Source organism: Hippoglossus stenolepis, chromosome 21, assembly GCF_022539355.2.
Source record: "Hippoglossus stenolepis isolate QCI-W04-F060 chromosome 21, HSTE1.2, whole genome shotgun sequence".
NCBI classification, from domain to species: domain Eukaryota; kingdom Metazoa; phylum Chordata; class Actinopteri; order Pleuronectiformes; family Pleuronectidae; genus Hippoglossus; species Hippoglossus stenolepis.
Genome location: NC_061503.1, coordinates 3723845 through 3750881, shown reverse-complemented (window position 1 = coordinate 3750881; position 27037 = coordinate 3723845). Strand labels below are relative to the sequence as shown.

The 27037-nt window shown below is 43.1% G+C and overlaps 1 protein-coding gene across 1 annotated transcript in view; it reads right to left on the bottom strand.

Annotated features, from left to right (window-relative positions):
- Nucleotides 1-1974: 1974 nt before the first annotated feature.
- LOC124851044 (dynein axonemal heavy chain 9-like) overlaps nucleotides 1975-27037 on the bottom strand; it is a 96887-nt gene continuing 71824 nt past the window's right edge. The window contains 18 exon segments of the mRNA XM_047338455.1: nucleotides 1975-2849; nucleotides 4708-4843; nucleotides 4928-5181; nucleotides 5844-6026; nucleotides 9614-9784; nucleotides 10102-10293; nucleotides 10449-10640; nucleotides 12662-12889; nucleotides 17357-17484; nucleotides 18295-18443; nucleotides 19458-19550; nucleotides 19552-19600; nucleotides 19603-19648; nucleotides 21140-21262; nucleotides 21440-21610; nucleotides 22614-22754; nucleotides 23288-23306; nucleotides 23308-23450. Of these exon segments, the coding sequence (XP_047194411.1) occupies nucleotides 2622-2849; nucleotides 4708-4843; nucleotides 4928-5181; nucleotides 5844-6026; nucleotides 9614-9784; nucleotides 10102-10293; nucleotides 10449-10640; nucleotides 12662-12889; nucleotides 17357-17484; nucleotides 18295-18443; nucleotides 19458-19550; nucleotides 19552-19600; nucleotides 19603-19648; nucleotides 21140-21262; nucleotides 21440-21610; nucleotides 22614-22754; nucleotides 23288-23306; nucleotides 23308-23450 (2646 nt within the window). The 3' untranslated portion in view covers nucleotides 1975-2621.

The window sequence follows — 27037 nt, the reverse complement described above, 5'->3', positions numbered from 1 at the left end:
CATTAAAGTAATGCTGTTAACACTTCTTTAACATATATCTTATAAGATAGAGTTGCGGCCCATCAGAACCAGCAGCCCCCACACTGGGAGCCTCCCGTCTGATCCGGACACAGGAGTTTTTAAAGGATCTCAATCCACTGGCCAGGTGCACCTCATTGATGACTGATCAGTTAATCAGGGCGGAGCTAGAGGAGAGACGAGAGGAAAACAGGGACACAAACAGCTGTAACACCCCCGACCTTTAAAACAATGAATAAATAGTTTCATCAAAATTCACAGAGGACAACATTCTATTTATTCATTGCAATGCATTTTACAGTTACTGAGGCTGCATCAAGTCAGCTTGATGTACAAGAGCTGTCTGCAAAACTCTGCTGCTGAAAAAACTTGGCACAAACAAGTGCACAATACAGAAGGGCCAACAGATTACTGCTGTGGGTTAAGAATGAGCAGCAGACACACACACACACACACAAGTAGCCATACACTCCCACTTGACACAAAATGGCTACCACTATGAGGTGGACAAATCACAGAACAAATGTTCCTCCATCTACCTAAAACACCACACTAACACAGGTGACCACTAAGGGTCACACACACACACACACACACACACACGTTACTGGAATCAAAAGCATTAATGGACGGGGACCACCTTCGACTGAGGCTAATCAACTTTAGCCTCAGTCTTTTAGCGTGAGCTGCAGCATGTATGTAGCTGAGCATTCTGTCTTTCAAATGAGAAAGTTGGAAACAGTAAAATGTCTGCAGAGGGAATTATGGCGATAATATTGACAGTCACCTGGAAATGAGAAGCTGCTTTTGTTTACCTGTGTGTAAAGACCTGAATGAATGAATGGTGACGGGGCTTAGCAAAGGGTTAGTTACACAAGTTAGCAATATTTCATTACTTCACATCATCACTGCCAAAATCGTTCTCCTGTGCTGAGTCATAATTACATGGGCCCTGCAGAATGCACAGACAGAATCGTTTTTCATAATGCCACCCCAAGGTGTAATTTGGGAATTCTACAAAATTGTCTCATCCTGCGTCACTGCTGTCCCCCTCCTACTTTTCCCTCATCTGCTCCTCCTCCTCCTCCTCATGCCTCTCGGTCTCTGGGCGCATTGTTAAGGCTCACCAATGACCAGGAGAAAGAGGAGCCCTGGGCAGCGCGACGGCAAGAGAGCAAGAAAGAAAGGAAGATATTTTAGAGCTGGGTTGTGTGCGTGATGTGTGCATGTGCCTCCACTGTAAACGTTGTTGATGAGGCTTCACACTTTCTGCTTTGGAGAGGGTTCATTTAATCTCAAATGGGGAGGAGAGAGGAAGAAAGGAGTGAAGAGGAGGAGAGAGACGGGGACAGAGTTGGTTTAAAGACCTGGAAAAGACGAGGCAGGACTGGGAGACTGGAAGCTGGAGATAGGGGAACGACTGCATATAGGCACGTAAGCAGAATACATTGTAGAGTATGTGAAAATAAACCACATGCACAATCTGGCACGACAAGATAAAACATTGTTATTCCGGAAGACTTCTTGGAAGAAGGTAAAATATTAGTGTATAAATACTAGGACACGTATAAAATATATATAGTTTATGATCAATTAAGACATGGTTATGTTCTGAGACAATGTACAGTGTAGGTAGTTTTACAGAAAATGTGTGAAAGCGCATAAGTTACATTTATTCAGTGTTCCCAACTAGCTACAGATTTAAAACACCTCCTCACTGAATGACTCACAGATACAGAGCGACTACAGTTTCTCCACAAACACATCAGATCATTTGTATTTCAATAACCTTGAAACAGCCCTTCAAAGTTCAAAGTCTCCAGACCAGTCATGGATGAGTTTAAATGGCTCCGACAGCTGCAGTTAAAAGGCGTTTTTACACTGTGGAATCCTCAAATGGCAAAAGGATTCAATGTAACTACACAATGACAGAGGCTAAAAGGTCTTGTGCTGCTACTTTCTGTGGGACTTGAGTGATGCTCACTCACTGCTGTTATTAAGGTTTCACTCTGGACATGAGACGTGTCACTTTCTGTGGATGGAGACAATTGCTGCCTTTGCACATGACACCAGAAATACATTTGGCCAAAGAGACGCAGAGATTAGATGCACTTTAATAATCACATGATATATCCATCAGGGATGTTCACTTTCTTTAACAGTGACAGATATGAGGTTTTCAACATTTTTGTTGTTTTCTTAGCAAATTATGTTTGAAGCTTTATAAAAAATATATCAATGACTTCTTAGATGTCCCCCCCTAAATGTGATTCTTGTGGATTTGAATGTAGTTCCATTAAGGGTGCAGGCTTTTTTCAGCCAGTGTATGGTAACAAATAAGACTGGAAACCAGTAAGTATCAATGTGTAGCTGAGAAACATGATGTGGTCTGAGCCATAAGGCTTGTTTTAATGTAAGGGGACTGCTGGACCTTGTCTGAGGTGAGTGCTCTACTGAGAGCAGTTCTAGTTTGTTAGTTCCATTAAAAAGAAATGTCGGCCTAAAATGTTGACTTCATGAATTTCAATTAGTAACTTTATTACATCTGTTCAATGTAATGTAATATATATATATATATATATATATATATATAGATAACTCTGCTAGATCTGCAGAAGCAAGGCCACTCCAGCTAAGGTCCACTTGGAGGGCGGCTCTTTGGTCTTCAGGTTGAAGGTCCACACGTACGTAGGTCCCCTCTGACGGGTTTTGTAGACAGGGCACTGGTAGATGTTCCGGCTCTCCTGTTTGTCCACTAGGATGGCTCTGATGAACATGACTGGCATGGCTGGGGTGAGCTCTTTCAGGCGGGCATCCACAATCATGCCGGTCTGAAAGAGACAGAAGGTCCAGATGAAGAGGGAAAGACGGAGGGAGACAGAAACATTTCACAGAGCACAGGGAAGTTATAAATTAGTTTGAGCTTCACTGAAAACTTCATCCACACACTGTCCTTGCCATGGAAACTACAATGACTAATGCTCCTTTGGAGGAGAAAAGACTTGATGTTCGACTTATCACAGCTGGCACAAGCAGAGCTAGACTTTCACTTCGCTGTACACGATATGGTGGTACCCTTGAAAAGTGGAGAAAGTCTTATACACACTCTCTAAACACAGTGAAAAAAGAGTGGTCCGTCTCATTAATTAATCCTTCTGCACTTAGTGCCTGACAAAGGGGTTTCTCCAAGCACGCACAGTGACTTTCAGGAATGAATGTAAATCCTGATGACTTTGGAAAAGCTCGGAGGACAGAGCCCTAATTGCATCTGCAATTACTATAAAACTTTAAAGACTTGTTAAAGACCAATAGCTTCATGTCTGCGTGTGTAAATACAAATAATGGGTATATTCAAGCAGGCCATGTGGGCTCATTGAGATTCATTGTACATTTAGTTTAATGACACGCTATATACACTGCTACTACTGCGTCAGATGTCTATTTATATTTTTATAACTCACTACATATTGAGAGAGTAAAACTGTATCACACAGTCATCACTAAGTGGTGGCCATCCCATAAACACACAAGCTTTCTCTGTGCATTGCTGTCTGTTTGAAATGGGCTGTTTGCTTGTAATGCCCTGCCGCAGGACGTAGAAGAAGACATGTTGAACTCTGTCCACAGACTGACTGTAAACACGCTGCCCCCGCCACTGACTGCTACTGTTTATTAAATGTTTGTTAATATTGAACGTATCTCAAGTCCAAATCACACCGAACTCTGCACTGCACTTCCCTGGGCCATTAACAGAACACATGCCAAGTGTGAAGTCCATTAGAAGAATGATGAAAGGTGCACGAGACCTGTGTTCCACATTCAGACAGATGTTTGTGGAACTAGTAGGTAGGTATCCATTCCACACACAAGGTGTTTATCTTATACAGTATCTAGCTGTCTTTGTTGTCTTTAACCATTCTGAATGGGGTCATTAATATAGATGAGCAGGCTTATCATAAATCTTTGACTTTTACTGCTGTACAGAGTACAGATGGAGTGCTGCTTACTCTAACTATTCACACTCGGCTACTCCCGCCAGTGGCACAGAACTGGCCTGGGGGCTAAGAGAAGGAAGATAGGAGGAAGATAGGAGGAGGAGGAGGAGGAGGAGGAGGAGGAGGAGGAGGAAGAGGAAGAGGAGGAGGAGGAGGGGTTGTGAGGAGAAGCTGCGAGGCCCGTCTGTCCGCCTGTCTATTTGCCTGGGTCTCCAACTTTAATGAAGAAAAAGGAACCACTCCTCTAAAGGGTGTTCTAAGTGTTCAAGTGCAAACTCTGCACATTCGCTAATTAAGAAGTCTACAGGGATGCTCCTTGAAAGCTGGGTGCATATACAGTAGCGGTATGTATGTAGATAGATCGAGCCCTGGGAATCTGAGTAGTGCACTGCGCTCTGAGAGCTGACCGTAAGCAGGATCCAAAGGAGAAAATGAAACCACAAAGGGGATGTGGCAGCCCCTAAGGGGAGGAATATTCAAGCTACTTTACTTGACTCATTTTTAATACGCATTTTGAGGTTAGCTCACCTATGTTGGTCGACCATCTATCATCAAAAGAAATGTGTACAGGAAGATTTCCCTACAAGGTGCTTGTGAATAAAAGAGTGCAGCTTTTGATTTTGTTTTCACACCTCTTCCCTGGAGGCTGGATGTCAAAACAAACTCTACGACAATCAGAAATGGATGAATGTACCTGTGTGTCCCAGCGTGCGCCCTCCATGTACAGCCCGTGTACATACGCCCCTTCACGAGGCGCGGAGCTGAAGTCCTCACGATGCTTCTTGGTGACGTCACACTGCAGACACATCCGGTCCAGAGGCCACTCATTCCTGTCATGGAGATTTGGCAGTGTCACACCAAGTGGTTTCCATCACAACGTACAAGTATGATGCCACTGTGAAAACCAACCCTACCTTCGAGCCGTAGCCTGCATGATGGCTGTGAGGAAGGACTGGGGGTTGAAGAAGCCAGCTAGCCACACTACAGCGGGTAAGGCGAAGTCATTGGACCAGTGTTCAAGCTCCTTGATCCTGACTAACAGGTCAGTGAACCACAGGGCCAGGCTGGACATTGAGGGATACGCCCGCTTGGTCCAGTTGTCAGGCACCGTGTCCAGGAAGATGGCGTTCTGAAGGTTCTCCATTTCACTGGTCATGGTTAACTCTCCCTAAAGGGTGGGGGTGACAGACAAAGAAACTCTTTAAATCCAGCTGGAATCAGTCAAATTGAAGAAAATAAAAAAGATCATTGAAGATCAGTTCCATTAAGGCCAGGAAGGGGTACAAGAGAATTCAATCCAAGTTTTTGTGAAACAGCAGTGAGTCAAATACCTCAGTGAGTCAAATACCGGGATTAACCCGCAAGGGGAATTCTAGTGGAACAAGCAAGCCGACCTAGTCTGCTAACTAAGAAAGGTTCACATTGTTTATTTAAGAGACGTTCCTTGTGCCATTGACTCTTGTCTCATAACAAAGTGCAAACCTTTTGTGAGACGGTCTATATAATGATGGGATGATTTGAACTTGTGTTATTTTTTCATACACTGCATGTTGGCTATTTCAGAAGTCTGTTCAGCAATCAACACAATCTTTAGTTCACAATTTTTCAAATTAAAAGCATTGAAATTCAGCTCCATATAAAGCATTGCACATAGCACTGCAACTCCCTGGGCAATTGAAAATACACATTCCAAGAGCGAAACAAATAAGATGAACAGTTCTTGATATATGCGTACCTACCTTCCTTAGTAGGTAGATTATCATCATCAATCATCAATCCATCATCATCATCATCATCATCATATCATCATCATCATCACAATCCTCTCACCTTCAGTCCTAGGTTGAGCTCATGAAGGGAGCATCTGATCTCCTGCGTAAGAAAGTTCATGCGCTCACACTCCTGCAGCGCCACCACCTGGTAGGGAGTCCTCTCCTCGGCTTTCTCCAGCAGCTCGGTCATGTTGAAATCCTCCGGGAGTCTCTCCATGATCTCCTCTAACACCACACGCACCTGATAATATGTGATGGAATGAACAAGTGTGTCAATGAGAGAACTGATAGCAAAAACATACTGTTTGAGTAATCTGTTACAATTAAAGAAATAAAAATGGAGAGGCAATACGAGAGGATGCTGCTGGAAATAAAGGACCATTGAAAACATTGGGGTTGTCTGTGTCAGACAAACTCAGTGATACCAAAGATGACAGCCTGAGAAACTGTTACAGTTTGAAATAGACAGCCCCATAAATATTCATGAAGATATATTTTGCAACAGCAGCTCTTTGTTTTCAATAACAGTCTAATCCCTCCAGCAAATCAATGCTCACATCATATTTTTGTGGGTAAGTGATGAAAGCTAATGTCTATGTCAACATTTTCCCAAGGCAACCAGCATTAGCGATCAATCAACGGATTAGGTGCCGAACAAAGGATATGAGGTCATCATATCTATGGATTTTTCAGTTCAAATATCTGATGTGGGTTTGGCAGCAACTCAGCGCGCTGAATAGGGAGTGGGCCTCATTGGTAAGCTCTGCGTGGCTGTCATCTGTTCGGACAGGAGTATCCAGGCTTCTGAGCCAGAAAGGTCACACATCATAATACATCAGGGAATGGACACACGTATACAGAATACACAAAACATGCACTGGCAAAAATACCCCATACTAGACTAGAAGGCCTTTTGATAAAGTGCGGTCACCAGTTTGACAAGCCTCTGTGAATATACTTATTTTAAAAATATTCTGTCTGTCTGTCTGTCGGTGTTGTGCAGCTCTCAGCTTGTAATCATCAGCTTTACATCATGTGTTCAACTCCTGCATGAATAATCTGAACCTTAGTTTAACTTAGTTCCCATCAGTTGGTTTTGCTCAGCTTGTAACAGAACAGCCTGCATGTGGTGGAAATGCTGTTTCTAGGGTTTCACATGAGATGTCTCCTTTGCTTGATATGCAAATATGTTAACTGGAGAATTGTACTTAGCTCAGATTGAAACTACACAACAACTGCAGCCTTTGTTAAAATGTGTCTGGCTGATAATCACAGTAATTTTAAACCAAAACATACAAAAAAATCGAAAAACTATGAAAGCAGGAAAGCTCTGATAAAACTATGTTTGAATGTTTCTATATTTTGAGAAGAGATGTAAAAGAGGTCACTGATTCTGTTGAACTGATTTCCTCAGGCAGATTGTTCCATTGCTCCAGGGCTCTGCCACTTCTAGTTGTCAGCCATGCACAGGTAAAAGTCCCCTGTCTGAGGAGCTTAAGCTCCGTATTGGATGGTATGGGACTCAGAGGTCTTACTCATAAATACATAGTATTGAGAAGTGTCTTAAAAGTCAACTGCAAGATCTGAAAATCCATTTGAAACTTTGCAGCATTTCCACCACCCGCAGGCTGTTATGTTACCTATAAAATCTCAGCAAAATCCAACTGATAGGAAATAAAGTTTCTAGGAAATGTTAATGCTTGAAGCAAGTGCAGATGAAATTTAGAAAGCTGCTGCAGATTTTGATTTAAAGAAAATATAATCATGCCGATTTTAAAGAGGACAACGTCAAAGGCAAATGTGTTCTTATTAAGAAAAGATAAATCCGCCTGATGATAAATCATTTTATGCTAATAGGCATAATGGACATTTAACAGAGCTAGCAGTCAGACAGGCTAGACCCTTATTTATGGTATTAAAACAGTCACACTCGCTCTATTGAGTTTTGCAGGGCTACAATCTCTCTGACAGAATATTTGTCTGAGCTTTTGCACTGAACTAAACTTTGTGTCAGGGCGGCACTGAACCAGAAAATGCCATCCCTGTAAAAATCACCCTGGGTGCTGTCAGACGCCCCAAACAGTTGGTCCCAATTTATTCTCAATTCCGTGTGCAGCAGCTAAAGCAAATGTCACCTGTTGTCATCACACATTGAAGATTTGGCCTTTTTTCTCACAGCTTAGTGAAACAGTCGTGGTGGTGAAAGGCCTTGGCTTACATATCTGCTCAGGATGGCTCCTGTGTATGAGGGCTTGACTTTTCAAAGTAAGAATATCATATCAGAATCATGGGCTGAGTTCAGATGCCACCATTATACCTCCTAAAGCCACACTGGCCTGCAAGTGGGTTTGTCATAACAAACTTATGCTGCACAAAAGCATTGTTTAAACCCACAGAAGCTGGTTTTATATTCCAGTGGGGTTCCAAAGTTTCCAGAGCCACCAAAGATCTCCAACTGAATTTTGGAGTAAGTAGTATTCATCTTCTCTAAGCAGCAGCACAAGAATCTACAAATACTCCATTAGATGTTAAAGTCCTGCTTTGAAATTTCTGCTTCATTATTTCTATCAAATGAGATCATTTTTTGAGACGATCAGTGAAAGAGGAAAGAAGAAAAACTTTTTGATAAAAACATAGATTCTAGGATTAGACTTTTTCTCATCTTTGCCTAAATGTAAAATATTGAAGTTTTGCTTTTTTGGGGCCTCAGACTGTTACTTCATTGAAACCATTAAGTTAATAATAAAAACATCTCTTTGAGAAATAGGAACCAATGGGTTTAATATTCATTTAAGAATATGGCTTAGATATTTAACTGACACGATCAAGCCAGACAAAGTGGAATAAGACCATTTCTCACACTTAAAGCCAGGAAATTGTAAAGGGATCAAATCTGTTCAACTGTCCACATAGTGAAGATGATGACTTCTGTGGGTAAGAAAGTGACCACGTGAAAGTCATGCTGACAATCAGGCTCAAGAATTTAAAGAAAAAAAAATCAATGAAATGAACAGTTAAAGCTACTAAAGACAACAGAATGTGAGTTTGGACTCAGAAATGTTCACATATACTGTATTATTATATTCTTACAGTAAATATGTGAGAAAGGTGAGAAACCTGCTCAAGGTAATGATTCAGTATTACTATGGAAAGTATTGACAGGAAGTACCTTTTAGAAGTAATCTCTTCACTTAATATCTTCGGTAATACTTTAGCTTTAGTGATGTTAAGAATACACAACTGTTATTTGTAGAGCTACAAACTATTATGTATTTAATAAGTGTTTAAGCTCTGTCAAGGACAGTGTGCAGTGTGCATCAGTCAAATGTATACAAGTAAAACCATGTCCTTATTATTATAATTTTTCTAGATATGGAAAAATGTAATCCTTCCTGTTTCTTTATAATAATGTCTGCGAGCACAAAACCTGACCTGTAATTAAAGGATTTTCCCAGAGTGGAGGTTCTTGATTGGCCTGCACAGAGCCCTGACCTCAACACCTCTGGGATTAACTGGACTGTAAACCAGATGTTATCAGCCAACATCCATCCTCAAATCCCAGCAGCCAGGTCCCACAGTCTGTTGGGAAGCCTTCCCAGAAGGGTGGAAGCTGCTGCAGCAGCAGATTAATACCTGTGGTTTTGGACTGCGGTGGTCAACAATCACATATGCTTGTAATGCCCTGGTGTCCCCATCCTCTGGTCATGATTTGTACGATGAGCCACAAATATATATGTTATATGAGATTTTAAAATATCAATATCAGCTCATCCACGAATCATCTTTACACTGCAAGTATAGATTTACTGTATAAATCATCCTATTTACCTTCTCCTCACGCGTCATCCCGCCGCCCTCACCAGCCCCCCCGTCTCTGGGCTGCATCTCCAGCACAGTGCGGAAAAGCTTCTCTGAACTTTGAGTAAGGAAGCCGATCTCAGCGTTGGGATGGAGGCCGTACAGGTAGGGCGACTCAGCAGGTAGGGTGTCATCAATGTACTGGAACAGAAGAAACCACCACAGAAATGTTGTAGCATCAGAAACCCACATTTATTCAAGGGGTTCACGAAAGAGTTTGCACAAAATAAAGTCTACAAAGGCAGCATAATTGTAGCAGCATTAAACCGACATTTATTTTTGCCACATAGAAGTTCCTTGGGGACCCCTGCTGGTCCAGAGACAACAACTCCAGAGGTGGAATCTTAGTATTTTCTTGTACTGTAACTATGTATTCATTGCCCTAATATCAGGGAATGACTTCATTTAATGTTTCAGGTGGTCTAATGGCCTCATATGGTCTAACCTGGATGACTCACCTGGTGGTAGTTGTTATAGTCCATGTTTCCAGGCAATGGGAAGCCAGGCGCGAGGCACAGCTCTCCCTCCATCATCTCAGGCTTGATATACTCTCCCAGGTAGGTGCGACACAGACGGCGGTCCCAGTCGTCTGTGATGTGACCTCCGTACATGATCTCACCGAACAGGTAGCGCAGGTCATCAAACGGCACCTGGGAATTAGAGACAGAGGGGATCTTGCTTTGCTAGATGCTGGCCTGTGGTGTTTAGCTGGGGTCACATGTGTTTAGATTTTCAATTAAGATTACAAGCGGTGGCCTTCGTAATCCTTTGCACAGGAATACAAATAAAACAGAAACACACGTACCTTCGGATTGGCCTCCAGGTAGTTATAGAGGACGTTGATAGAAATGGTGAGGTCGCCGACGTTAAAGGGGTATGATCTGTTCCAGCCTTGAGGACCAAACTTCCTCCTCTCTGCCACGACCGCATGGAAGTAGCACACAGCAAATAAAATACTCTTGAACTCGAACTCCTGTGCGCACATTTCCAGCGTGTCCTGGAAAACAACAGAAAGACACATTTAAACGAGGCTGGACTAATCACCTCCTGAAGTGTGCAGTTGCATTAACAGAGACAAGTTGGTGTGTTACAGGTAAAAAGTTGTGGCAGGCAGCCCTGTGATCTCCTTTATTTAGAGTCCCCAGCGGTGCGGTGCACTAACAGACAGACAATGAGATGACTCGATGGCAATAAACCCTACAACGAGATTCCCTTTTAATTGTCACAACTTGTCAGACGCTTTCAGCCTCCAACAGTCTCTGGGGCTCATTATTCCAGACAGGCAAATAAAAAACTGGACATAAATGGCATTGTGATCTCTGGGGGGGGGAGACAGTTAAATACGCATGCCAATAACCCCTATGGAAATGGGAAGGCTAAATTCTCTTTATTCCAGCATGTGTCATGGTGAGTGCCACGGTGAGGGCCTTTCACTCACCCAGCTGCAGTGCCCTGGGAGCTGACTCCTGTGATGCCACACACAACTACAGTGCAGGCTGACTACAACAGACACACACACCCTATTGGAGGTTTAGTTTATATTCTGCACAGTACTCCTCTGCTCAAAACAGCTGAAAGAGATGCATAGCCTTTCTATTCATGACCTGGACTGGAGAGAAACGACATGCAGTCAGATTGCAGAGAGACACATGACCAAACACATGCATGAACACGCACTGAAAGAAACACTTTAATATCAATAAACTTACATAGGTTAAGAGATTAGCTTCTAGGTGTGCGTGAGTCTGAACAACGTGACAATTGGACAGATACAGTGAATTGATCAGTTTCAGCAAACCGAGAATTGCAAATCCGTAACAGCAACAACAATGTTATAAAACTGTTATCTCAGTAAAAACCGAAACCACTGTGCTAGACATTAACATCAGCCCACCCGGACTCCATCTTACAGGCTTCCGAGAATGGAAATAGGCAGTGTAGCTGTACGCATCTCCCAGTGAAAAGGTCAAGAGGAAAGAAACTGTCATTTCTCTGGCTTAGCGCTGGCTTTGGCCATGCGGGTGGGCTATTACAGAGAGTTAGCCTTACATTGATTAGCTTTCACTGAGCACACATGACTGGAATACTCCCTCCATACTTGCCTCAGCAGACCTCCCTTAGGCCCTGCATACAGCAAGGCTCACAAGCACGAAGTACTTATCAGGCAGATAGACATCGGCAAACTAAGAATCGTGGAAATGGACTGGGGGGGCCGAGCACTCAGGTAATGGTGCAGAGGAAGATGCATTGGCAGAGAAGCACTGGGGTAATGGTAATGCTCAGATAGAGAGGAGGAAGTGATAAGGTAAAGAAAAGCAAGGAGAGTCCACTGCAGCGCTCCGGTCCATTCTGACTAGGACGCCTGTAGGACAGACCAGCAGCATGACACTCTTTGGCCACTCACTGATAACATCCATCTATCCGTCTTCATGTTAAACCTCCATGTTCCCACAGACTGTAACCACACTATCTGTTGACGTTAGCATGTGCTACATTCACATCTGTCCTCTATGGGTCAGCAGCAATTCCAAGGTGAGAAAGGTGACTGCAACCATCTTCTACATGCTGCATTTCTACAAATTGGCAACTTGATGAGAAATCTGGAGTGAAAATTGGGCATGTGTTGTCTCAACTGCAGCTCATTGCAAAAGAGGAAATGAGTTCTTCAGAGGAAGCATGTATCTAAATGTTCTTTCTGTAGCTCTTAAATAGTTCAGATCCCAATAGAATAGGCACTTAGCAAATGTAACTGGAAACCTGAGAGATTTCATGCTTTAACCAAGCATCTTATTTTATGACCTCATGTTGTATTTCATTCAAAAAATGTTACAAAGTAACAGAGAAGTAAAGTCAAATAAATGTAAATGAGTAAAAACTACAACGTTTTCCAATTAAATTATGTGGAAGTGTTTAAATGGAAAACATTCAAGTGTGGTACCTCAAACTGTACGTACAATATTTAGTTATTTTCCACCACTGATGAGGTTATTATTCTCAGATTGCCTCCTGGACTTTTACCTGGTTGAAGTTGTCTAGAGCCTTGTGCAGGTTGGCATGCATGCCTGTAGGTGGTTCATTGGTGATCTTGATGGAGTTCTCCAGGATGCCCTGTGGGATGATGTGGCCCTCGGGGGTGGAGGAGGGTTCAGCACTAACAAACACCCTGAAGTCCTCGTGGCTTCCCTCTGCGTGCTGCTCCAGAATTTTCTCTAACGAACCCAGCCAGCTAGCCACCAAGTGGATGTTCTGCAGGGAAAGGAACAGGAAACAGGGTCAGCAGGGACAGAGATGAGGAAGAAGATGACGACATGTTATTGGTCGGGGACAAGATCATTTTCCACTGTGAGGGTTGAAAACCTAATCTTCACTAAGATAATGTTTTCTGTTGGATATCTGTGAAAATTCTGGGCTTTAATGGATAAACCATAATAGCTTAATTAGATGATTGATGCTGGAATCGCCTGTATAATTTAGTTTTGTAATGCAACTAGCAAAAAAGGCAATTAAAATGTTGCATATTCTCCTCTCCACTGTGACTTTGATGTGGCACCAAATTAAATGGTACATAGCACTTGAAAACCCATTTCTAGGTTGCTGACATGAAGCCACCATTCTCCAGCGTAACTTCAGCTGACTTTCTGCACATTCATCTCTCGGTGCGGCGAGGACAGCGGACCTGACTTGTACTATCACACAAGCATGGATGAGCTCAATTTTCCATCTCAACTGTCCTGACACTTACAGGATATCCTGTGAATGATAAGGAGTCAGCCATGCCCCCACGTCTCACCATGCAGCGCTGCCCATTCCCTAAATCTAATTACAGCACTAATAACTACAGTCATTAATTCATAAGCCTCTTTGCGTTCTCATTTCCCTTTGCTCTCCATATTTAATCTTCCTTATGATGGCTGAAGTTAGCCCTCTTCCGAACGATGGGACACGACACTGAGAGGAACGTCACTTTTGGGAGAGTCATTGAATAAAAAGAAGAAGAGGAGAGAAGTTTCCCATTCTGTGAGAGAGAGGTCCGGGAGGAGGAGCTGGAAGCCGAGAAGGGATAAGTTAAGTTTCCCCTGATGCCTTAGAGAATAATGAATGGTATACAAATTAAAAGTCTAAATTCAAGTGCTTTTTCATCAAGCCACAGTACAGCCCTTCCTCTTGGCATGTAAATACTTTGGCAATAAAGGGAGCCAACAGAAGAAGTGAGAGACTGCCTCAGAACTTGTCACTGTAATGAAACCATTCATCCTCTGGCTGCAGGGGGAGAAGAGGGAGAAGAACAAACAGAGTGAGAGAGACAGACCAACAGGCTGACAGACCAACAAACAAGACTGAGGAGCAGCCGCTACTTTATGGCTTTTTAATTAACTTTCAGGTGAAACATTTTTTTGTTCCCTCAACGTCTTCTTGATAAGAGCCTTCCAGCCCCTGTGATGACAGCGCTGATACTACATCAAAGAGTCACCTATTTACATAATAATATAAAAGTTGAATCTAAAACCCATTAGAAGCCACCACTGGCAAGGTCTTTGATGCATTGCTATCACACAACCTGAGGGAAAAGCACAATGGCGCATTCAACTGCCTGTCACACACAGGACTTGTACAATAGCAAATATATAAAAACATTCAGGTGCGCGCGCACATACACACACAAAACATTTCTCTTTCTCGAAGGCAAAAGCACATTTGTCAAGGAGCAGCGCTGAGGACAGCTGCACAGCTGGGCTCCAGCACTGAGGAGGCGGCCATGCAGTGGAAAAGCCCTCAGACTCCAGACTGACGCCGAAATACTATGAATGGGGCTGAAGTGCCGAGAGCATAACAGACTGCTGAGTCTATATTTAAAACTGGTCAGGATAAATATGCTGGATACAAATACACGATTAGATTTTGGAGGCAATGCTTGTTCCCAAGCCCTGGCGAGAAGAAAGAGGGTTGGGTGTAGGGTCAGGAAACCGCTCCCTGTACGAAACTAAATCTTTGCTACGGAAACACAGACAACTGAATAACAGACTCCAACCCTGGTAGAGGAAGGTAAACCACAGGTAAGAGACCAGCCAGCACGCTTTCGGCAGAATAGTTCATGTGTAGACCAGATTGCAATCCTCTGTAACATAGTCGGCAAATGACATCGTTGACCGAAACACCCTCTGGAAACTTCTCTGAGACTCGAACAAAATGGGAACTGTTACAGAGAGACATCACGCAGAGTTATCCACCGTGAACAATTGGTGTCAGGAAAAGGTCCGTACGATGCCCCCGCTCTTCTACCATCTGGGTATTTATTGGATAATGAAGACCACAGCAGCACAAAGTGGACAACCACAATGCAGCTGGATGATCTAGACTTTGTTGATGACCTTGCTTTGCTATACCTCGCTAATACCGAGAGTGAACGCCGATTGTATCCATTCCCACTGCAGACAAAAGCCAGATGATAGCGAGTGTTAGTGGGTTTTTCGAACAGTGGAGCAGGGGCTTAAGTAAGTAAGTAAGATTTTGGTGGACTGCTCTTAATAGTCATCTAGGTCTCTGTCGTACATTTAATTTATATTTAACAGTATCAATGCAGTAATTACACTTAAACACGTAGCAGACAACAGAGGAGAGGATGATCGAGTATTAAATCTGGTTGCAAAGTGAGACGGTATTTTGAGCATCCAGGGGACCGGAAATTCTTGAGAGTCTTGAATGCAAATGAAACTCTGTAACAATCATCACAAAAGATTCACAACTATGGTAGAAAACATTTCAATTTCTGCTGTGTACATGGAAACATAAATAGAGAAGTAAATTACACCTCTCACGGTGCATTTTGATGAGGAATGTCCAATAAGAATCTATTAAATGTTACATGCACAGCTAACAATTCGTGGATGCTTAAGATTACAATACTTTTCATCCTTGATGAAAAGGGTCGTCTCTACATCAACAGTTAAAGTGAATCTTGTCCAACTCTCAATGTCAGAGGAATTAATGAATCATTTCAGTTTCAAAAGCCGACCACTGGTATCTGGCTCTTCTTTACAAAGTAAAGTGACGAGGAAGCATTTTCCTCAAACTGTCTCTGCTGCTTTCTGTTCTATTCACATTCTTTTCTGCCACCGGCTGCAAATGGGGTGGCATTAGCAGTAAACCTTCGAAGAAGCTGGTGAGCTTAGGCCACTTGATTCCCACTGCCTGGCCAATGTGTGATATTCAACTCCAATCTGTCCGATTGATTGCCTCTCTATCTCCCCCCCTCCTCCATCCCAATGGGCTGCTTTCAAACTCTCTGCATCTCTGTCTCACAGGCCCATCTGAGCCAGAGCGGCTGTTCTATCGCATAATTACCCGTCGACGAATGGGAACCTGCCATTGACCTGGCCCTCCACTGATGGAGCCGGGCCCGGCAGCAAGACAGTAAAGGTGGACTGAGGGACGATAGGGAAGGGGGTTGATAGGCAGGAGGAGGGCCAAGATGAAACGGTAAGGAGGGAGGGGTAGCAGGTGAGCGAGAAACATGGGAGGACGTGAGGATTGATAAAAAGGTAGATGCAGTGCAGAAAATGATATGGCTACAGTGTGAACGTTGCTGCATGAGGTGGAATGAAAGGTTGGAAAGAGGAATAGAGGAGACAAGACGGAGCATTGTAGCAGGAGAAAATACTGTTGAGAATAAAATGAGAGAATGATACTTCCCCTCCCCTTTGGTTTCCTCTCCCTCCCCTGCCAGTGCCACGGGGGTGGCTCACAGCAGGCAGACAAACGGACAGCTGATGATAAAGCGAGTGGGAGGTTTGTTGCTAGGGGGACAAGGCCTTTTTAAGCCTATCGATCGGGATTCCTATGCAAAGGTAATTAAACATCTGCTTGTCTGTGCTATCCTGGGTCTTAAGCAAAGAGTGATGGCATCCCAATCTTTTTTTGTCTTCTACTAGCTGTGTAAATTCAAAGAAAAGGGTGTCCTGCAGTGCCCAGTCTGCGGTTCATATCTGTCAATACTTCCGATTGAAATTCCACCAAGGTTTCCACTTAAAATGCAAACGCCAGCCTTGCCCTCCAGATAAGAGAAGAACAGACACCGGGGCTGTAGATATCGTACTGTATAATGGTGCAGCCCTTTCAGTAAGGACATTTCTGCAGAAAATTTAATTCACTTTTTAATGCAGACAAACCTGGGTAGAAAGCAAACATCCCATTGAGTATGCAATGAAGAACAATGTGATAATACGACCGGACTCATTCACAACACACACAGATAAAGGAAATGCCACCTGAAGCCACTCCTGAATAGAAAATCCTTGACAATAAATGAACCCTGCATTCATTTCCCTAACCGTGTTATAAGTGTTTTTTTGTGAATAAAATATCTGTCACTTTTCATTGCAAAAGTATTTTTTATGATTTGGCACCTTTTGTGTTAGATAAATAGAGTTTATTACATAGGACATTCTCAGAATGTTCAGAGAATCATATTTCAGTATACAATTATATATTATGTATTTTGTTCAAATATTACGAACTATAATTGCATCTACTCTGCATGATTGTTGGAACTTTCTGTGAAAACAAAATAAGGTTGTGGGTGTTCTCTGTCCACTGTGAATTTATATTGCGACTGTAAGACTTCATGTATTTTTTTGTGCTTTCGATTAAATACCACAGTAAAATATGTTTTTCTTTGTGTACAGTGTGTAGAGCATGAGTGTGGGATTACTGTACCTGTAATATGACCCAATGGCCATTCTCAGCTGCCAAAGTGAGGGCTTGTTCAGCAACGACCTCCTGGCCTTGACCCAGAGAAACATTATGGAAGTTCTTGTTGTCAAATGTGAAGCCCAGCTTCTTCCCTGAAACAAAACAGACAAGTGTCATTTCAAGGAGAATATCCTCCTGACATGCTGGTTAACTATAGAATATCGTACATCGCTTACATGAATGAGTTTAAGAGGGACTTTCAAGCAGAAACAGAAATGCAAAGAAAATCATACATCCACAGGACATGAATTTATGATGATGAATCACTTGAATAGAGAAATACTGACATTGCAAAATGCTCAGGGACTTGGTTAAAGCAGAAACACTGGAAACCTCTCAGTTCCGGTAAACTGCAATCTGAATAGTTCATCCAGCTGAATTCAAATGACACTGACTTATTCTGCAGCAGATGAAAGTGATGGTGCCCGGTTCCAGGTCAGTGCAAGAGCTTTGACTTTTGGCATTTCTTTGGTCAAAAATCCAAACAGCACATCCTGCTGCCACCCGCACAATTCATAAGAATGAAAAGTAACTCTAAAACCAATGACATTTACTTTTCACTGCCCCTAATACACCAGTGGTGTTGTCTCATATATTTGTGACCTTTAGTATAATCTCCTCAATCTATCCAGAGCCTGTAGTGCATCGGCAGAGATGGCTGATATCACAGCAGAGTCACACAGCACTATCTTCCCCGTGCAGTCAGAATCACAGTGGAAATCATGGAGGCAGGTAAGCGTGCACTTAACTTCAACAGGCTTTTCAATGTAAATCCTGCATGTTCCCACCACATAAAGAAACGACAGCTAGACCGGCTATACGTCGGCTCTGATAAAAGTCCAGAACACACTCCGAGGCTGAATTTTACAGCTCATTAAAGATAAAACAAGCGAGAGTATTACCATGTTTCTCCACATCCTTCAAAGGGTCAACTCCAGGAGAGAGGATGAAGAACATGGGCGTAGCTGGACCAGACTCTTCAAAGGAGATGGCGAAGTCCAGGGATCTGCCAATCACGTACTTGTTTCCCAGTTTCTCCTCGACAAAATCTCTGTGGTTGGGGGGGGGCACAACTCAGTTTCTCAACACTTTTTTTCACATTTCAATCTTTGCTGGCAGATTTTTTTTTTGAAGATGTAAAGCAAACATAAATGTTTTATGCTTACTTTAGCAGCTTAGAGGAACTGTTACACATTTTATACACATTATTATGTGTTAACATAAAAGTCTTCATTAGACATCATGCTACGATGGGATCACACCCCTGTGACGCCTGTCAACATGTTTTCATATTGACGTACTCATAAGTCATACATATACACACAATCACAAAGTGAAAACAACATAAACCACACTGTAGTGGCTGCTCAATACATGAGAATTGTATTGTCTTTCGCTGCTTTTAGACATACAGTGAACCGCCTGACATTTGGGGCTGTATGTGAAAATGCAATTGAATGAGTGAGGGGCTCTGGACTTTCTCCGGAGTTTCTCCAGGCAGTCCCCAAGTAAAAACTCTAGATAATGTCTGAATTTAACACAACAGGAAATCCTCAGCAGGATTCACATCATGCACGTAGAAGAAACTGATGAAGATGTCAGTGAATTCATACGTCACGTTCTGCTTCTGCCTGCTACAGATCTGTACTGTTGTGAATGTGTCTGAGCAGAGAATCCCCTGCTGCCTTGTTCATGTTTTAAAGACAAACTCTGCACCCAAATATGTGGACATCCTCTGTATTTTATTTAATAATTTTCTGAATTTCAATATGCAGATAAGATATTGCATGTAAGTACCAGGTGAACACTGTGCCCACATGGTGACATTTCGAGAGAGAGGGTGAGCGCTGTTTCTCGTCTTGTTTAATAATGAGGCTCATTGATTGTACCTGGAAAGTCGTATAATTGCAGTTATTTCTGTTTGTCTGTAGCAGGTGCTCTTTCAACTCAGATTCTAAAGTCTAAGGTTAAACAGTTTGACCTGTAACCTTTCACAAGGAGCACAGGTCAGTAAAATCCTTCACAGATCACAGAGCAAACGTCAAGCTCAGATTCCACCTCTCACCTGACGGCGTCAGTCATGCGGTCAGGCCTCAGAGCCCTCATCATGCATAGCCTCTGAAGCGAGTTTTTGTTCTTCCACTCCTGGGGAATTTCTCTTTTCAGGACACTCGCCCTCCACGAACTTCCTCCAGCGTTTGGCGAACATCCGATGTCTTGATCCAGGTTTCTGAACTCTTCCAAGCAGCACAGGGCCTGGTGGTGGAGGAAAAGAAAAATGATTCATACAGGAAAAACGACTACATCTTCTTTTAAAGTGCTGCTTCAGTGTGATCAAGTTTTTTGACCACTTCAGAGCCATTTCGCAATAAACAGCAAAAAAGGACTAACTTTGTTTGCAGAAGTTGGAGGGGAAAAAGAGACAGAAAAAGTTAGACAGGAGTGTTTATCTCTCCTCATGCCTATATAAATAATATTTATTCTGAAATGGAAATGCTGAGTAAACACGATCCCTTTCAGAACGTTGTGGGGGGTGGGGAGGACTGAATATGCATCCGTTGCAGAACCAGTGGGGGTTATTTTGATTCCCCGGCTGACAGACACCTTATCTCAGCTGTGGAGAACAGCAGTGTCATGCAGTGCAGCCTCCAGCAGGTATACTCCGTGACAAGTATACACGTGAGCATGAGAAGGGGGGAAAAAAACCACGCTACTGCTTCGGTTTAGTTTGCTGCTAAACTGATGTGACAAGCAAGGGAACCTCTGCTGCTTGACGTTCACAGCATTGCGTTGCCAGACGTCTGTCCTTTAAGAGGAATTACGGGTACGCAGAGCTCGGCTGCTTTTAAAATGAACCAGGGTCGTGGAGCAAAGCTGGGCCCCAGAGAATCACGTGCCGTCAGACCGGAGGTTTGGGTGAAACGGAGAAAATAGACTTCAATTAATCCTTAAGTGTGTTTTCAAGTTAAGGCAGAGTTGTTGCCGGGAGACTGGGCTGCACAAATTGCATCATAAGAGGCAACTCCACACACTGGGTAGAGCAACCAAGTGCTAAAATAACTAAAATAAATAGTGGATTTCAGTCAGGCCTCTCATACATGACAGGGTGGACGAAAAGGCATAAGGGTCAATTACATTTTTACGACTGGAGACCATATTTCTGACATTTCAACATTGAGGGGCAGCTACATGGGATTCCAAAAATGGAGCTGATCTACAAGTTAACACTGTGTTCATGTTCCTTTCTAATACATCTTTATGAATGTCAGGAGGAGAGCTTGATCTCTTGATCAAAGGGGGATTTTGAGACGTAAAAGCAGCTTTATTTAGTTAATTTAACAGCTTCAACCCCCAGAACACATGAAAGCAAACCACCTGACAACGGCAAGGAGACGACTTTTCTGTGCCTGGCTCACTAACCGCTAAAAGGTCATGTGCAATGAAAACATGGGCAGAGTGCACGCAGGCAGGCCGGTTGGTTAATGACAGACAGGTATGACAGCCAATCATATTATTTGGATAAAATATAATTGAAAATGTTCTGTCATTTGTCCAAACAATTAATTGTTTTCAGCCCTACAGTTGTTGTCACCACTTCACCGAGGATCCAGCATCGCCTAATTCTCGTTTGACCACTCACTTAGACGACATTTTAATTGATTCTACCTCTGGGAGTCACAACAAGAACTCAGCTCCTCTCCACAGTCATTACATTTTAGTAGCGGCAACAACACAGCAACACAGTACCTTGATCCCTCCCCAGGAGTGGTTGGAAAAGAAATCCACTGGTGATGTTACACCTGGTTGGACGGGGTATCTCAGAAGGAAGTCCAGCTCTACAGGGTTTATTTCTTTATCCATCAGAAGGATCTGGGGACACAACAAACATAGATGACTTTGAGATGCTGCATTTCGAGCACACACCGCACTTCCTTTCCACTTGATTAAATCCAGACAGGTCCTCTGGTCTCAGGAGCAGCTGATTCAATGGCCGGCTTGTTCTCAAAAACAAACCATGCAGAAGATGAAACCGGCCTCCCTTCCTACCTGGAAAGCGAGCTGAGCTATGTACGTGAGCTTGTCACACTCAAACAGGCCCCTGGTGGTGTACTGGAACACTGAGGAGGTGATGCTGTCAATTAGGTTGGACACCCGCTGGCTCAGAACGTCGTCCTGCTCGGCCTTCAGGACCGCTTTCTCGAAGACCACGCTGAACGCCTGGGGATCGACACGCAACACAAAGTCACAGTATTGTCAACAAGAGAGTCACTTTCTACAGGACATGGATGAATAAATCAAATGACATGAATCAATAACTAACTGTTGTGTTGAATGTGGCTCAGTTATAAGTTGGACATTATCTAGTCAGTGTCATTCGACATGATAGATATGATGCAGTTAGGCCTGATGCAGCATAAGGAAGTCAGAGTTTTGAGAGAAGGATTAACAAACTGTTGGTTTTGGTCTTTTCATGGGATTTGTCCTTGAAGCCGTGGCTCTGTCTAATGTAAACTGTGAGCTCCTGACGTGTACAGGGTGTTAACAGAGAAAGTTTGGGTTGTCTGGAGAAACTCAGTTTATATGGTTGGACTTGTGACCAGGCTCAGCTGGTGATTACTGTGGTACAATAACTTCAACATATCAAGCAGTGCAGGTATGAGGGCGACAAACACTACTGATCAAAGGCACTAATCAAAGTTGTAGTCTAACTGAATTCTTTAAAAGATGTTAGAGTGACTGTCAATACAAACGTCACTAAGGTGATAGAATAATTGTCTTTATCTTCTACTCTGAGCACCACGGTGTCATTTTTGCCAATTTAGCTGTCACACTTTGCTCTCACCTGGTGTGAAGAACACATACTGTAATGCATTGTATTTCATTCAGAAGGTCAAAGGTATATCAACACTGAATGTGTTTTCATTTGATTACGTTGGGAAATAACTTGGGCCTGGGCCGCTACCTGCAGAGTCTGGAGTGATTGCAAACCATATCTCAGGCTGCCTCCTCTCAGCACTCGCTGGCTGACAATATGAAAGACATTATCCTCTACATAACCACATTAGGGAGCCACAAACACAATAAAAGCAGGACAAAGAGCATAAAACATGGTGAGCAAATGGAGAAGGGAGGGGAGAAACAGAGGGGTGAGTGTAAAGAGGGGTCTCACAGGGGGCCCGTGAGGCGGGGAGGAAACATGGCAGGTCAATAGACAGTATACCTTGAGAGAGAACTGGTACATGGGGTGGATTTTATTGAGGTCGTTCATTATGAAGTACAATAAGGAAGCCCGTGCTGCTGCTGGTCGGTAGTGCTCCCGAGCCTCATCGATTTTGGCCTCTGTCACCTTGGCTTCTTTCACCTACAGTAAAGATAGTGCAAACACAGAGGGAATCACACTCACAGACACAAGCGCACATCTGTACACATATTCATACACAAAAGGTTCATCAGTCAGCTAATGATGAAATTGTGCACTATCCAATAAAACACCCTCCAGTAAAGAGCAGAACTATTTCAATTTCACGGTTCCTGAGAATATGTTCCCACACTGCGTGGAACACGATAATTATGAGACTTTTCTGTTTTTGCCAGCAAACGCCCGCACAATTATGCTTAAGAACGAACATCTGCCGCTCCCCCTGCAACCCTCAAGAGGATAAGAGGTATATATATATATATTTATATATTGTGCCCTATCTACAGTAACAGTCAATGTGTATTTGAGTTTTTAAGTTTCTCTGAAACACAAAGTTATCTCCTAACTATTTTATACATTCCTAATATCCACTAAATACTTGCACTGAAACTTGTGATCTGTCCTCTGAAGCCTTGATGGGAGCAGGGAAGTTCTGATCACACGACAAGGTGTTGTAACAATAAAAAAGAGAGTACCTTTTCTTCGATCTCGGCGTGATCGTTTCGTTGTCTCCAGGTTTTCCACCAGTTCTGTGTCGCCCAGGAAATCTCCTGAAGCGGCGGACAAACGCGACAGCAGGTTGTCCTCTAGCGTCTTCAGGGTGATCTTGAAGCTGTTCTGCTGCTTCGTCAGGTCAGACTAAGAAACACAGAAACACACAAAAACTTTCTCTTTGACAGATTCTGCATGTCAGAGGATTTCTCACATACACCATATGCTTTGCTGTCAGATTATTTTCTGCCCTTATCATCATAATCTGAGGCGGAGGGGGATGTTCAAGGTGTGGGTCAATATGAGGACATGAATACTGAAGGGCACCTCAAAGGCAGAACTAATCAATATGCTTTGCATCGGCTATCTGGACCCATAAAGGAAGCGCTCTGGGCTGGATTAGCCAGCTGCCGTCTGGTTGCCAACATCAAACCTGCCGAGCGACCCAACCCTCGGCGTGATGACACCGTCGATTCGAGGGAAAGGAGAAGGAGCTTTGATGGGAAAACTCCACACACACACACACAGTGAATCATTTGATACATGGCATTATGGGTTTAATTATGAACCTTTACAGGCATCAGACAGAATAAGCACGCATACACACGCAGCTCAGTCACAGGGTTTTGCTCACACCTCACCATATGGATTAGTGCACCCCGTCGTCTAATAAAGCTTAACTCAAACCAGTCTTTTTTTTCTCTCACTGAGAGAAACTTTCTGGTCCTTGCTGCATAATGTTCCCATGACAAAAGGCATACATAGTTTAAATCACGCCAGGGGAGCAAATAGTTTAGGAGATCACACTGTTTAATTGCTCTTTTTATGACAGTATTTCCTTTTGCGGTGATGAGAGGTATTTTACACCATTGTTAAAACTAATTGAGCCTCTACTTTGTTAAATCTTTCATGCTCTGTATTTGCATCATTACTCTCTCCATACTTTAAAACTTCTCTGCCAAAAGTGAACAAGGGAAACAGAACTGCTGTGATTTGTGGCATTTTAAGGAAAAGACCTGACATGCCTGCGCTCTGAGCAACGACAAAAAGGACAAAATTGGTTTGAGTGGTGGACATTTAACTGAGGACATTTGCCTGTGTGACTCAGTGGTGACCTTCTGCTTGCCCAGACTCGGAACTCCTGAGGGGAAACGCCATCCACGCTCAAACATTCCCAACTGGATGCAGTAATGAGTCCGTTTTTAAAGATTGGCTTTCCGCCGGCACATTGTACTTCTAATTACTCTTGCTTGGCAAAAACAAACAATTAGCCAGTCAGCAGAATGCCCTAATTGGAATTAAAATGAGATATTACATCTATCATTCTTTTTTAGCCAAATGATTACTGAGTGCCACTTAAGGTACTTTGGGAAGTGCAGCCTTTTAGCTCTGAGGACAGGGAGGACAAGACACCAGACGAGTTAGTTATTGTGATAAAAGGTTGTGGACTGATTCCCCCTGTGCGCTCTCCAAAAAGGCAACTTGACATTTTAAGCTCCTTAGCCCGTCTTTCGCTCGGTTAAATGAGAGCTCTTTCACCCAGTAGTCATCTTACGGCTCAGGAGCAACGCTCACCTCATTAAGAGGTATAATGACACAGAGTCATTCAAAGAATATAAACAGGTACAGCCAATTTGCGCTCCGCTATCAGTCTGGCGATTGTTATCAGTCCGGGTTGTTTACTGACAACAAAGAGCCATTCAGCGCTTCATTCTGCTGTTTTGATATTGTGCACAGCCCCCCCCACCACCCACCTTCAACTTCCACTGTTAATTAAATGATAAGTGAGTATCCAGATCTTGTTTTTTCCCCTCACCCTCCGATCTCAGTGAAATGCTAATTAAACAAGCTTCATTAAATCACATTTCACTTGCTGAGGGGACATTAGACTTAAAATAACTCCAGCGTTTCGGTGTGTTTTTTTCTCCCCCTCTCTCCGTTTATTAAACATGCTGATTTGTGGATTGAGGCCTACAGGTCTGAATGAAGCGTCGCCTGCAGAGGCCCCAACGCAAACAAGGGCGCCCTCCAGAAAGCCATCAAAATGCAAATAGCACTGTGTTAGAGTAAATCTTCCTGACCCATTAACAGAGTTCCCACATTATCTTCCGCTCTGATCTCTTAAAGACACCGCCGTCAGCCAGACGAGAACGAAGAGGGTTTTCTGATTCTCCGCGGCCCTCGACTAACAAGGGACGCATTTAAGAAACAGTGGAAGTGTGTCAACGTGCTGTCTAATTGCTGTGGTACAGTAGCGCCATTGGCCAATCCGTTTCAAACATCTGACATGAAAAGAGCAGATTGTCGATAGAGACGAGCGGGAGACATCATTAGGCGCTGGAGCTTTGCTTAATTACCAACATTTACATTCACACCGTGGACCGTGCTGTGGATATCGTAACTCTCTGCTGCTCGTTACTTCTTGGAAGTTGGTCGCACAGCCGTCAGGAATCTGATGTACTGTACACAGTGTACCGAGCTGTAGCCATTAACTCTGACCAGCAATGACAGCTTTTAGCTTCTGCTGGAGACAGCGGCACTGATCAAAGAGTGGAACAACAGCTTTCTCCTCCTCGCAGTCAAGGGTCAAGGATCCACGCAAAACAAAGACAGCCATTTCAATTTAAAAAGGGAAAACATCTTAGAGCGTCTCGTACCGCCTCTGCTTTGATTTTGGAGAGGTGGATGTGGATGTGTGAACATAAATGAGTGTGCCAGAGTGATAAAAAACTGATGAAACTCCCTTGAGGATACCATCAAGACACAATTACACAATTCCTGGAGCTTGATGATAAATGGAAGAGTGTCACAGGAACAGTACCCAGGGTGACCGTGACACAGTGTTAAATTGTTAGTGCTTCAAAGTGAATTAGATTTTTTATTTGGGATTAATGGATTATTGTCTGAATGGGTGATTCTTCATGGAAGCTACAAGCCATGACATTCAGATATAAATACTTTCTTCTTTGATACTGTCTATTATCAAACAATCTAAGATGCTGGAAACTGAACCAGGTCTTGAGAGCATTTTAATTTTCTATTTAAGGCTTTTGCATAAAATCTAAAGTGTTTCTCAAAACAGAAATAGTGATTTGCTCACTGGGACATCATGGCTGATGATAAAAACAGGAAGATACATACAGATTACCACTGTCAAACATTACGTGAAGCATTTAAAGCATCAGTACTTCTGCAGAATTACCAAATCATTTAATGGTGAAGATGAAAGCCTGTAGCTTTGGTTTAAAATAGGGATGTTCATTATTAAAAGGTTAACCATTAACCGACACTAACAATTTTGACCGATCCCTGGATATCTGGAGCATCTGAGCAGGCTTTCTCTGCTGGAGGTCTCCCAGTTAACAGACCAGACTGTCCCCATATCATGAGGACATGTTGCTGTTTCTGAGTGAAACACAGTAGAAAAGCTGTCTGCTGAGGGTTGATTGAACTGAACGTGTTCACATGGAGGTTACTCTCATTCTCATCGGAGCGGCTGCATGCCCGTCGCAGCACGCACAGCTAAAGTGGAACGTTAAACTGACAGCTGCATGCTAAGAACATGGAACTATGGATATGTTGATGATCCACGAGAGCACTGCATTTCTGCTGATCATGACAGATGGGTCTGTGTGTGTGTGTGTGTGTGTGTGTGTGTGTGTGTGTGTGTGTGTGTGTGACATGTAAACATGACACATGTAAAAATTAACCCCTTGTTAAAAATTCAGTAACTT